Raw genomic sequence first — 14,725 nt, 5'->3', positions numbered from 1 at the left:
CTTGTATTCTAAGATCTATATGCCAATGTTATTGATATGATCTGCAGATGAGAAATGAACCTAGTATATATATATATATATACACACACACACACATAGAAACATAACCAAGTAGGGGCATGACCCTACGTGGTCATGTCTCAATATTTATAATACTACTTAGTCTGTTCATAACTAAAACTAATTTATATTAACCACAACTGATGACAAGTCCCTTTCAACAAACGTCTACCAAAGGAGACTCCTGATCAATTGGTGTGAGTATATAATATGAACACTGATTGGTAATGACACCCGATAGTGACCGGGAATGTATACAATGCCATTAAACATGATCGTATGTAGAATAACCATTTGACTTGAATATCGATTGCCATATAAAAAGGAATAACAGATATGAAGCAATGTTTCTGCATTTCGAAAATGTGATGACAGATTGTAATATGTGTGTGTGTGTCTATATATATATATATATATATATATATATATATATATATATATATATATATATATATATATACTGTTACTTACTTATAATAAACATCATATATAATACACTCAATGCTAACATCATTAACAGAATGCTAACATCATTAACAGTATGCAGTTGTCTGCTTTGTCAGTATTGGTACTATGTGATCTCCCACGGAATGCACTATTAGTTTCATAGCTTTCTTGTTATTTTCAATCCATAGGGAATTTTCTGGCTAATCCTTAGGTTCTATCCTTTTATCTTTTACATAAGAATCTTTTTTGTGCTCATCTAATATCATCACAATTCTTAATTTCCACACTATGAAGTTGTTGGCTCCCTCAAAGAGATCCTCAAGTCTGATTTTGGATTGATCATTTTAATGGTGGAAGTGTGACATAATTTTATCAATGTAGGTAGTCTGATTTCTCAAGTTTTCTTTGTCTTTTTAAATCTTCCTAAGATGGCTCTAATACCATGTAAATGCACTGATAAACTTAGTATCAGATTGTATTTTGATTTCAAGCTTCTGATATCTTTCTTCTATGACAAGTAGAGATCACCGATCTCACTGCTATGATTATATTCGAACTTGATCAAGAATTTCTTAATATGGTATTTGACCTCTAACTGATATCAAATGCAAAGAGAGAACTATTTGTAGTTTCAATGGTGTTTTCTCTTGCATTCTCCATCAGATATATATAAAACTAAGGACGAGTAGACATGCCTATTTGAACAAAGAGACATGATGGTTCAATCACGTTTGTTTCCAAGAGGCACATTAATATCCAGTTGTTAACTACAACACAAGTCTCATTTAGTGTTTAGTTTGGATTAACAAAATCAGATTGATCATGAATATAATAATCAATACTAGATCGAATTGCACGAGATAACCAACTACAACATACTTGTTTGAGGAGTCATCAGTTAGATTGCCGATGTAAGGACTGTCAAATTTGACCATATTTTTTCCAAACTGACTGAGACTATCACTTTTAACAAGGCGACGGAAGGAAACAAACAAAAATCTTTAGATGAGGATATTCATGTTTTAAACACATTCTCATAAGAAAGATAAGAAGGAAAATTTCAAAAGAAAAAGAAATATTCATGGAAAGGGTTCATCAAAGTAGAGGAAAGATGTTTCTCAAATCCAGTGTTTTAGATGTGATCAATATGGACACTAGGCGATCAAGTGCCCTGATAAGACAGATAAACAAGCATCATTTGCTAAGGTTGGAAAAACAAATATAGAAAATGATTCTCAGAAATTTGTCTTCTACTTAGCATTATCATATCATGTATTGAACAAATTTTACACTTTGGTGATTGATAGTGGGTCATCAAGGCACATCACAGGATTTAGAGAACACCTAGACACTGTAGTGGAAGAAACTGATGAAGAAGTAACAATTGAGGATAGATTCTACACATTCTGTTAAAGGAGTTGGAACTTGCACCCTCAAATTGGAATCATGCATCACTATTCAATTCACTGGGGTACTCTATGTACTAGGAATCAAGAGAAATTCAATATCCATATCTGCCCTAGAAGACAATGGATATAGGGTCACCTTCATGGATGGGAAAGTTTTGGCATGGCCAAAGGACTCTACTATAAAGAAAGCTGAAACCATAATTATAAGGCAAGGATACCTATACAAACTTTGCACATATTCACTTTCGCACCCTAGCCTTCATGGAAAAATGGGTAACAGGACTTCCCAAACTAAATCAAACTCATAGTGGGGCATGCAAAGGGTATGCCTTAGGGAAAAACACCAAGGGAACTTTTCAAAAATAACTTGAGTAGAACAAAAAGCATATTGGAATTAGTCCACTTTGACTTATGTGGATCCATGTCTGTACCCTCCATGGGAGGATTCCTATAGTATGTAATTTCTGGGGGTGGCTTCTCCAAAAAGACTTGGATATACTTTCTCAAGTGCTAAGAGTCAAAGGAAATCCGTAATAGGATTAAGGAATTCAAAGCCCTTACAAAAAATTTCTCCAAAAAGAAAATCAAAATACTGAGAATAGACAATGGGGAAGAATACACCTCGGATTTTTTTTAAGAATTCTATTTAAATGTTGGGACTAAGAGGGAGTTTATTGTACCCTATAATCCTCAACAAAATGGTGTTGCAGAGAGGAAAAATAGAACTATTGTAGAAGTTGCAAAAGCAATGTTATATGATTGAAACATAGAAACCTCATTTTGGGCAAAAGCTTCTAGGACAACTGTCTACATTCAAAACATATGCCTCCACTCACACAAGGAAAACAAAGCTCCTGATTTATGGTTGTAAAAGCTGACATAATCAATAAAGAATATTTGGTTGTCTTGTTTACATCCATGTGCTTAAAGAGAATAGGTTAAAATTAGAGCCTTCTAGAAGGAAATGAATTTTTGTAGGCTACAGTGAAAGATCAAAAGCCTACAAGATATGCATACCTGGACAAAGACAAATAGAACTAAGTAGAGATGTCATTTTTGAAGAAGACATTGCCTTCAAAAGGACAAAGTGTGCTAATGAGTTAGAAATTCAGGATTCACCTAAACATATGGAGGAGGATTATGCTCTCATGTTTCAGAGGGATTGTCTAGAAGAAACCACAAATGAAAACCAAACTGCTCTTGACATTCGTGGGAGTATTAAGAAGAAAATCAAAATAGTAACAACAAAAAGAGATCACTTTGGGCTAGAAAAATGATTGAGGTAGCTCAAAATTATGCAACACCCAGAGGAACCTTTAGAGAAAGTAAGAGACCTAATAGATTCTTAAATTATGTTGCCTTAATGAGTGAAATCACTAACCAGAGGGTTCTCACAAAATGAAGGTATTGATTATGAGGAGACATTTGCACCTGATTCCTAATATACTTTTGTTAGAGCAGTCATAGCTATTGCAACAACTAAAGGATGGAAGATTCATCAAATGTATGTGAAAACTGCATTCTTGGATGGGACTATCAAAGAAGAAGTCTATTTAGATCAACTTGAACGTTTTGTGATTCATAATGTAGCCTCACATGCATACAAATTTAAGACAGCCCTATATGAATGTAAACGGGCTCCTCGATCCTGATATGAAAGAATTGACAACTATCTTATGGGACTAGGGTTTTCTAGGAATGATGCAGATCCAAATCTCTATTTTAAAATTATTAAAGGTGATATGTTAATAGTAATCCTATATGTTGATGACTTGCTAATTATAGGGGAAGATCACCTCATAGTCCAATGTAAGGAGTTGGCCTCATAATTCAATATCAAGGACTTGAGCATTTTAGACTATTTCCTTGGATTGAAAGTCTGGCAGAAATTTGATGGTGTCCTTTTGAATCAAGGAAAATATACTATTGATATTCTGAAGAGATTTGGGATGCTAAATTGTAGATTGATGTCTACACCCATGGAAACCAATCTACATAAGTTGAAAGAAGCAACAACATAATCTAGATTTGCAGATCCAACACTTTATAGACAATAATTGGATCACTTATGTACCTAGTTAACACTAAACTAGATATTTGCTATGCAGTGAATGCCTTGAGCTAGTTTATGTGTGAACTACGAGAAATACACGTTGTTGCTGCAGAGCATATATTGAGGTACCTTCAAGGTACTATTGGATATGGTCTTAAATATGAAAATGTTGACCTAGATCCTAAGTCACAAGGTTCGAATTCGAATTCGAGTTCGACAACTATAAAGTTCGGATGAAGTTCGGCAAGGTCCAAAAATTCGAAAAAAATCGACAATAAATTCGCATTGTATAATTTCAAAAAAAATGTAAATATATGATCCATTCTAAAATTAATAAAAAAATTACTTTAATTTACTTATTTACAAATTAATCAATAAATTATATTAATAATAACTAAAATAAACTATTTATTACAATATGATTTTTTTAATTTAGATTAACAAGTATATTAAAATAATACTAACTATTAGATATTAAAATAAAAAAAAATATTCAATTAAACTTTTAACTTCTAAAATAATAAATAAACTTAAAGCGATGTAATATTAATAATAATAATAATAAGTAAACAAATTAGAACTTCATGTTATAAACATTCGTAACTCTAAAATAAACAATAAATAAATAAATGAAACCGAAAAACCTATAGTAAAATGTAAAGTTTTAAATACATTGAAATACTTTAGAAATTTTAAACATTTTAGCTCTATGTGGCCTGTTGGCTAGCTTTGGCAGAGAGTAAACAACTTCGGCAGGTAAACAGCTTCGGCGGAGAGCAAACAACTTCGGCAGAGAGCAAACAACTTCGGCAGAGAGTAAGCAACCAACACCAATGCAGGGGTTCCGAGCAATGCCAAGTCAGGCAGTGTTTCCACCAATGAAGCAACCACAAGCGACGAAGAGCCACTGAAGAATAGACGATTTCCAAGAACATAGTGATAAATTTTGCCCTGGCCAGTTTTCTCGTACGAATTTGATGCGAACATTTTCGAACTTTAATTTTTTTTATACATTCGCCGAATTTCGAACCTCATGCTGAAAATTCGGCGAACCTTGTGACACAGCCTAGATCTACATGTATATTTAGATTTGGATTGGGCTAGAATTGTAATTGATAGGAAAATCATATTAGGATGTTGCTTCAGTTTGGGATCAGCTATGATTTCTTGGATAAGCAAGAAATAGTCTTCAGTGGCACAAACTTCAATAAAAGCGTAATACATTGAAGCCTCTATGGGATCAAGAGAAGCAGTATCGCTTCGAAAATTGATTGTGAGACTATTTAGGGAGCTCTTGAAAACTACTACTATCCACTGTGATAATCAGAGATGCATTAAGCTTTTCGTGAATCCAGTGTTCCATGATTGATCAAAGCATATAGAGATTCCTTACCACTATGTGAGATATATGGTAGAAAGGAATGTGATCCAGTTGGAGTATATTAATACAAGCGATCAAACAACAAACATTCTCACCAAGCCTCTCTCCAAAGTTAAACTTGAACACTTGGAAGAAACTTGGTAAGTTATAAAAGTCTCAAAATCATATATATATATATATATATATATATATATATATATATATATATATATATATATATATATATATATATATATATGTAAAGTATTTTGTCATGTGTGACTCTATGACTTAATGGGCCCCTTGTGTACATTATTGAAAGGTGACGATCTTTTAGATAATATACACTTGTACCTAACATTGTAAGGTGAACACTTAGGAAGAAACTAGGTAATTATAAAAGTCTCAAAATCATTTATTTGTGTGTGTGTGTGTTTGTGTGTCTATATATATATATAAGATGTTTAATATGTAAAGTATTTTGTCATGTGTGACTCTATGACTTAATGGCCCCCCTGTGTACATTATTGAAAGGTGACGATCTTTTAGATAATATACACTTGTATCTAACATTGTAAGGTGAACACTTAGGAAGAAACTTTGTAATTATAAAAGTCTCAAAATCATATATATATATATATATATATATATATATATATATATATATATATATATATATATATATATTGTAATGTTCCCTTTTTAGCATTTATAGCATGATGTTGTTGTTAGCCTATTTTCCCACGGTCCCGTAGGCTAAGTAGGACATTAACGGAACTTAGAGGCCATTTGGCCTAGATAGTTTCAGCTGCAGGTTTTTTTGTGGGGTTTTGAGGCAACTTTGGGCATACTTACTATTTATAGTAAGTCATCTTGGATATGGTCGGACATCCAGTGATAGTGGTATGTCGATGGTAATTGTTTAAAATCGACAAGAAGACTTGTTTATCATTGATAAGATTTGTTATGCATTGATAAAGCTATTTTATGAAGTTAAATTTAAATATTTAACTTTATTAATGCATAGACTATAGTTTGTGGGAAATATTTAAATTAAAAGAGTCCGCTTTATTTCATAACACATTGGAGACATAAGTTACATAGAGGGAGTGATGTTTTATCCCACATGGAGAAAACGAAGGATTGAGCTCTTGTGAGAACACTATAAAAGAAAGGGAAGAGCTTTTTTTTAGTATGCTTGGAAATATCAAAGAAATTGGAAAATTTTCTGGAGATTATGTCTCAATAGTTTGAAGGACGAAATCCCTTCAAGCTGGAAATCTTGACGCCATTAAAAGATATGGTCTTGAGATTCAAAAGGGTAGCAGTCTGAAAAAGCGGATACGAAAAAGCAGTCCAAAAAAGCAGGTCGAAAAAGCAGTCCGAAAAAGTGGAACTGAAAAAGCAGGCTGAAAAAGTAGTCCGAAAAAGCAGTTCGGAAAAGCAAATCGGAAAAGCAAAGCAGAAGGGGCAGCATTGAAGAAAATTATTACAGCCATCTACAACCAGGTTCCTTTATTAGTATTGTTTTTTAGGGTGTTATAAGTTTTAGCTGTAAGTGTGCATTATACCAGCATTATCATTTTGTAATCCCTGTAAATGCCAAAAGTCTTGGCCATATTTCATGAGCATTGTATTAGAAATTTCATTGCAAATTAAAAAGATAATAGTTGCTGGTGTCATCTAAGCAATTCAATATCATTATTTATCAGCTAGTTAGTTTGCACACCAACTGTTTGTAAAAATGCTAGTTGGCTGTAGGTGTACATTTCTCATGCTTAGATCATATATATGCATTGAATATTGTCAAAATTAGTAGCACACTCAAGTGAGGCCATTGTGTAGTCCATTTGGAGTCTTCTAGCATAAGATTTTCATTGATGCAAATTGAAAAAGAGTCATTTAAAGCCAGCTGAAATACTATATCAGTCATACGCCCCTTGCATGTGAATTGTTTGATGAAATTCCTTGAGCTTTCACCAGCATTTTTTTGAGAGCAGATTTGAGGAGGGTCATTACAGCGGTATTAGAGCTTGCTTGCAAAGTGTTTGACGAAATGTCAAACAACTGAAGTATAAAGATTTTTGGTGTTTGAAGAAGTTATAACCTATTGGGGTTATATATATATATATATATATATATATATATATATATATATATATATATATATATATATATATATATATAAGATGTTTAAGATGTAAAGTATTTTGTCATATGTGTGACTATGACTTCATGGGCCCCTTGTGTACATTATTGAAGGGTGACGATCTTTTAGATAATATACACTTGCATCTAACATTGTAAGGTGACGACTTTACAATTATTGGTTCTCTATCATGATGAATATCATGTGACTTGATATTCGTTAACATGTCATAATAGTTAGTATCTCTTGGACATTTTGATAGATATCATGTGACTTGATATCGGTTGCAAATCATTATGTTCTTTATGAGATAAAATCTTTGTGGATATGCCATGAGTTTTTATGGTAGACATCATGAGACGTCATGTTAGTGCACATATCATAACTTGGATATATGTAAGAAGAATTTTGTGTGACTTGATATTCTTGAGCATATTATATCCTCCGATTTCACAACTTAGGTAATATCCCTTTTCACAACAGATGAGCCTATTGTGATACATACATACATACATATACTTAGATTTTTTTATCTTCCCTAGCTACAAGGAAGTGTTGATGAATAGCTTTGTTTAGATAAATTGGATGATAGTATAATAACATACATGCACACATAATACACTTTGCTTATCACTCATACACACATATATTAGGATGTAGGATATTATAGAATCATCCATGAAATCTGTATTCTCCTCCAAGTATATCGATCTGTTCATACAGATCTATTATATGACATTTCATGTTCTTATACTGATTGCATCATGATCATGTAATCTGCTTATAAGTATACATATAATCAGATGGAAGTCTGATTAATTTTATTATGGAGATCGACACCATTATGTTGAGGTTGATTAAAATCAAACAAAATAACAAACACTGATTGGAATCGGTTTATCTGCATAACTAATCGCACTTTGTGAAGAGACATGTCTTCTACAGACATGTCTCCACTTCTACAGACATGTCTCCACTTAGTGGACACATGTTCATATAAGACATGGCTCCCCATTAGATGTATATGCTTATAATCGGCCAATCAATAAAGCATAGACATCGATAAATGCTCTGCTGTATCTAGAGTTCTGCAATCTGAATTTAATATTCAGTATTTATAAATATTGAATCAATTTCACATACAATTGAAATATACCAAGATCAATATATTTTGATCATAATCTGCAAAACAATAAGACACAGATTAGTAATTATAGAATTCTGATACAAAAGACATTTGATACATCTAAATCTAATATAAATTTAATTTAAATTCACGCTATCGAAGATGAGTCCATTTTCTTAGTTTTTAGGAATTTTTGATGTTTGTCTGATTTTCTACCAAGTGTTTTGTAAATACTTTGATTATTTTTTAAAACCTTTTATACATAATTTAGGCATTATAATGCTGTTGTCTTTTTTTTTTTTTTCTTAACACAATCTAGGGTTTGTAGTTATACTTACTAGCATTGAGTATAATACTAGCCATTTAGTTATACTTGTTTAAGTGGCATTTTTGCTAATGTGGGAATGAGTATAAAAGCTTGTTTTGTGGAGTGAAAGCTTATCTATGCACTTTGATCAGATTAGGAATATAATTTCAAGCAAAGGTGAACAAGAAAGAGTTGCCAACAAAACAAATAATGACATATATGCATGATGCAAGAGCATCCTAGGTGTAAGGGCAATCTTGCATCACCCAAAAATATTTCTACTTCCAGTTTCTAGTTTTGTGTTTCCAATAAGGGCTATTCTTTTGTAGAGTTGCTATTTGTGGGAGTGTGCTAATTTTAGTAAGTTGCTATAATGTGCTCATATTGTTCTAATCTCATATGTGGGGGTTCATCTTGGACATATCAGCCTACGAGATGAGCTTTATTCTCATATTATATGTATTAGTACAATTATTGCAGATTTTCAGTATGGAATTTGACTATCCAAACTTTAGGTCCAGTGATGAAGGCCTAAATGGCTTTGAAACAAGGTGAAACCTTGGGTGATGAACGTTTGTGCTATTAACCATTGTAGATCTTTAGCCGAGGATTGGAGCTTGCTAATTTTAGTCAGTTGGTATTATGTGCTTAGATTGTTCTAATCTCATATGTGGGGGTTCACATATCAGCCTGCTAGATGAATTTTATTGTCATATGATATGTATTAGTGCAATTATTGTAGATTTTCAGCATGAAATTTGGCTGTCCAAATTTCAGATCCAGCGATGAAGGCCGAAATGGCTTCAAAATGAGATGAAACCTTGGCTGATGGACACTTGCACCATCAGTCGCCTTAGATTTTTAGCCAGGGATTTCAAAATGGGGTTATAATAGCCCATCTGGGCAACAATTCACTAGTTATGGTCTCTAGAAGTGGACCCATCCGGAAACGTAGTTTGTAATTTGTCTTGAGCGATCCTATGTAATAAAATAATATAATATGAGGTTAGTCAGCCTCAAGAGTTAGGGCTTAGTGTCTAGAACCTTTTCGGGTGGTGAAAAATGCCTATATAAGGAAGGCCCGCAGGTTATCTACGGTAGTTTTGTGTGATAGTCGCATCTTTGTCTTACAAACTGTTATAAGGAAGGCACCCGTGTGGGTTTGCATATTGTAATTTTGTAATCTTGCATTTGTGGTGATAATAAGAAGCCCATAGTTTGTTCTCTCAATTTGTGTTGTTTTGTTGTTTTTGTTGTGTGTTGTGGTATTAAGGGGAGCATCCTTCATCAATCCCAATAAAGGATAGTGGCATTGTAAGAATGAAAACAAAGAAAGAAATTGCATCCTCTATCTAAGAAATGGTCACATAAACCTCTTGCTGGCTTAGTAGTAATATCTCCTTTCATTTTCATTTAAAAGCCTATTGGATAAGGCCTTATTGAATTGAGTTAGGGAAAATTGTAGATTATGACATTGCTCGTTTTACTTACGGCAATGGGGTTTCTTTCAACCTTGTCAGATCACCATATTCTCAAAAAACAACAATGGCAATTGCCAATACACCTAATGATTACAATAGTCATGGGTACAAAAAGGTGTGCATCACCGTATTAGCTGAAGGAGAAGCTTCCAATGAGGCACCATTGAGAGCATTGAGGGATTATGATCTAAAACAAGCATAGCATTTATGCTGTATGAATGATTTTCAAAATTAACCACTCAATAATATTATTCCATTGTGGCCTAAGGGGCAATGTTTTGAAGACAATTGTTTATAAGAGGCAAGTGAAAGATGCAAACTTCATCATTAATATCATCATACAATCCATAGAAATGGTGCATCTCAAAATTGTTTACATCATAATGGATAATTCTTAAAATTTCAAAGAAGCTGGTTTTTGCCTTTTTTCATATTAGGGATAGTGGAATTTAGGAAAAAATACACTACATTCAAGATTGTAGTGTGTACAACAACATCCATCTCAAGGGCATTAGTAATTTAGTGGCAATGTCTCTTAACAATTTATTCAGTGGGGAGAAAATGGAAAGAATGGGAGAGTTCGTCATCAAATGGAACAGTAGATGAACAATACTTCACAGAGCCGGAATCACAAGTTTCGTTGTCCCATATGCCTTCTTTGATATCATGAACGTTAAAAGTCTTCCACTATTCTTTGGGCATATTTTTTGGGTACTAAGAGTAGTCTATTCCTTCAACTTGACAATGAAAAAAGATTTGCATAGAGATGGAGTGGTTGGAAAAGAAACTCAATTGAGGTTGTGGAGATTCTTATGCTTGTGATAAACCATCAAACGACACAAGCTATCTTCAAGATCTCCAACTTGGGATTGTGAAAAATAATGGATAGTTTTAATTTTTTTGTCATCTATTTTCCAATTTTTAATTTGTGTTTTTACACCATGTTAGGTCATAATTACCAATAAATGGAATATTGAAATACCTCATTTATGATTTGCAAACATGAAAATAATCAAGTCTCAAATTGTAAATATAGATAAAACAGTAAACATATATATAAATAAGTACAGTTAAATATTAAATAAATAGTAAATAAACGTTACACACACACGCACACACACACACACATTTTTTGATGAATAAATGACATGCCCTTATATTTATTAATTGAAAAATTTACATTATGTTGTCCCTATTCCAAGTGCAAGCACTGGAAGAAAAATAATGGGGAAGAAAACCTCTGGCTTAGCCTGGGGCGTGGTCACCCTAAATACTAGTTTGTTACAACTGGCTAGTGATTGGAGCTCTTAGAAGAAGGCATTCCTTCCTTTACATCTTTAATCTAATAAACATATGAGAGTACATTTGCCTCTATTATTTAGAGGACTTAGGAATGCATACCTCCCTTTACATTGCAATAGTGTCACCCTAAATACTAGAAGAAGTCTCTCTCTAAATCTGAAACTGAAAACAATACATAACATTTGCAAACTTTATCACTGTCCATGTTTTGAAAAACCATTGTCATGACTCATAATTTCAGATTTTCTATAAATTAAAAGTATAATTAAAAATAAAGTTTGACATACCCAAGTACCCATGTTCCCTATAATGAAAAAAAAATCGTACCCGTACCCTAACTACCCCAAGTACCCCCGGTCCCATGCAACCTTGGTCGTAAACATGTAAGTGAGTAATAGATAAACACTTCACAGTTACATATTTTAATATGAATGTGCCATAGAAATTGGGATTGAATATTTTATGTTCATATGTAGCCATCACTGTCTTTCTTTAGGATGGAAATTGTTGCATGGTTATTTCACGCTAATAAAGTCTGTTTCTACATTTTGTAGTCTTAAAGGCTGAAACATTTATCTACATTTGTGATTCAATATTTTCCATAATTGGCTAATTATAAGATGACTTATAAATGGTTTTTTAGTGTTCAAACATACAAACATAATTATACTGAGCATATGAAATATGCTGAATTTATTTATCTTCCTGTATAATGAGAAAAGTAAGTGCTTGTTTTTTAAGGTGGCTCTCATGGGACAGTAGAGATGAAGGTAGGTCCACAAGATGTTGTCTGCCAATGTGAAAATGAAAGTTCACATACCCTCAGCTTACAACAACACAAACTATCAGGAGTATCAATGCCTTGCAACAATAGAGAAAACTTTCCTTTATGGGAGTGTTTAGAGCAACTTGATTTGTCCAATGGTCATTTACAGCAGTCCAACAGCTCAGAGTCAGTGTCCGCATCAGACACTAGTTCTGATTTACTTACTAAGCGTGATGTGGCACGTAGATTGAGGCAGCAGGTGAGAAGAAGAGATGACATGATAGTGGAGATGCAAGCTCAAATTATCTATCAGCAGCAAACAATAAATAGTCAATTGGTGCATGTGGAAAATTTACAGATGCAACTTGATGCTGCAAACAAGGATTTATTTGGAGCAGAAAGGGAAATTCAGCGGCTGCGCAAAGCAATTGCGGATCACTGTGCAGGTAATGGAGTGGAGATGTCTTGTTCCGCTGTACCAAGGACTGATAATCATATATTGCTAAATCATGCAATGAACAGATCAATGGAAGATGCATGTGGTTCTACAGTTGGTGATGCAGAACATTGCAATGGAGAAACTCAAAGATTTCAAGAACAGGAACAGGGCCAGAGCAATGATTTGAGAACTTCAGATGTTAAAATATGTGAGACTGGAGAGGACCTGCGGTGTTTTCCTTCAGACAGAAAGGAAGTGATGGCTACATATGAATACAGCATAGAAAGTGTTAAAGACTTGGAGAGAGAAGTGGCTGAACTGAAGCAATTAGTTAGTGGAAAAAACTATCTTCTAGAGGCATATGAGAGGCAACGCATTGAACTATGCTCTCAGCTCAAAGATCTTCATCTGAAATTGGGTACCCAAGTTGGAAGTTTGTTATGACTTGAGCTTTTATTTGCAGTGTCATTTTATCATATTTGTTTTCCTGAAGGAGCTTGTATATGTGATATATCAATTGTGGCGTCTGTTCTTGGCTTAGAAATTGTATTTTTTGTTTCTGTTACCTAAATGGTTCTATTTTCATCATCAGTTTTCCCATTTCTCATGAATTTCAGTGGAAAATAGGCAGGTCTCTGCTTTGAATTTAGGAGAAGCTGCAAATTGTTTGATATCTATATTGTATGCATTATAGAATACCATGTCAAAATGTTTTCTTTTTGATCTTGCTGATTGTCAGCAAAATATTGTAATTATGAATTCTTATTTTCAAGATTCTTACCAGATCTGTGGGATAGGAGTATCTCTCCCACTCCCATTTTATACATAGTTCCTTTTTTCATCAAGTCCAAAAATACTATATCCAACTGTATGTTCACTATGTCATTTTTATGAAAGATCTAAGAACACAACTGTTAGTCTAGCTTTTAAATCTTGCACAAACAAAATAACAATTATAATAATTTGAACATTTTACTGATTTTTCCTGCCATGTTCTAGGCGACCTTGCCTTTGAGATCACTTGACACTTGCTCTAAATGTTTGACTACAATTAGAGTTGCTCCTTTAAGTTATGGACATGCTGGGAATCCTATTGATTCTCTAATTCTAGTTCCAACTATAAGTCTATTCTTGATGAGAACCAATCGTTGGTTTATAAATTATTCACACCAAAAAAGTAATTACTGAATGATAGAAGCTAAAATGCTTTAAGAGCAACCCTAAATTTACATATTTTATGAGAAACGTATTCATTTATATTTTCTTATAGAAAATATGAATGGGTATACCAGTCAACATAATCCTATACTAATAATATTGTGTTCTGAGCAAATAAGGTCTGTGGACTGGCAGGCTTGAACTTCGTGAATCTTATCAGATCCAAGATTTTAAATCAGGCAAAAGCCCAAAAAAAAGTTGTAACTCGTTGCTTTAATTTCTTTATTTTTCTAATAGTTTTGACTGATTTGAACGCAAATTTAGTACAAACTCATCATAATGCAGGATCTTGGATGCAATAGATAATTGACAACTATTATGAACTTATGATGTTTGCCTTTGAGAACTATTGTCATAATTCATGAACTACTTCATAAAAAATACAACATTTTGCATTTTCCTCTTCCCCAATTCAATGAAAACTTGTTTGAGGTTGAGGTTCTCATCCTTAGAGTCTATGGTGGTTCCTTGCTTGGCATATCATGCTTACGACTCTATGACTCATCCCTAGCTTCATCAATGTCATCCAAGTCTATTGTTCCTATTGTGGCTACATCCTCCATTTGTTATCTTGCCAATCAAAATCACTTATTACTTTTAGATGTTTG

The 14,725-nt window shown here is 33.3% G+C and overlaps 1 protein-coding gene across 4 annotated transcripts in view; it reads left to right on the top strand.

Annotated features, from left to right (window-relative positions):
* Positions 1 to 13,740, top strand: part of LOC149575433 (uncharacterized) — an 86,404-nt gene extending 72,664 nt beyond the window's left edge. For all 4 annotated transcript variants that reach the window (XM_089815174.1, XM_089815175.1, XM_089815177.1 and 1 more), the window contains one exon: positions 12,436 to 13,740. In XM_089815174.1, coding sequence (XP_089671300.1) covers positions 12,436 to 13,343 — 908 coding nt within the window. In that variant the 3' untranslated portion in view covers positions 13,344 to 13,740. The remainder of the gene's footprint in view (positions 1 to 12,435) is intronic.
* The last annotated feature ends 985 nt before the right edge of the window (positions 13,741 to 14,725 follow it).

This window comes from Cupressus sempervirens, chromosome 2 (genome assembly GCF_028749045.1).
Source record: "Cupressus sempervirens isolate cs-2001-9-10 chromosome 2, ASM2874904v1, whole genome shotgun sequence".
Classification (NCBI taxonomy): domain Eukaryota; kingdom Viridiplantae; phylum Streptophyta; class Pinopsida; order Cupressales; family Cupressaceae; genus Cupressus; species Cupressus sempervirens.
Note: the sequence above shows the minus strand (reverse complement) of the source record. Positions and strands in the feature narration are given on the sequence as shown.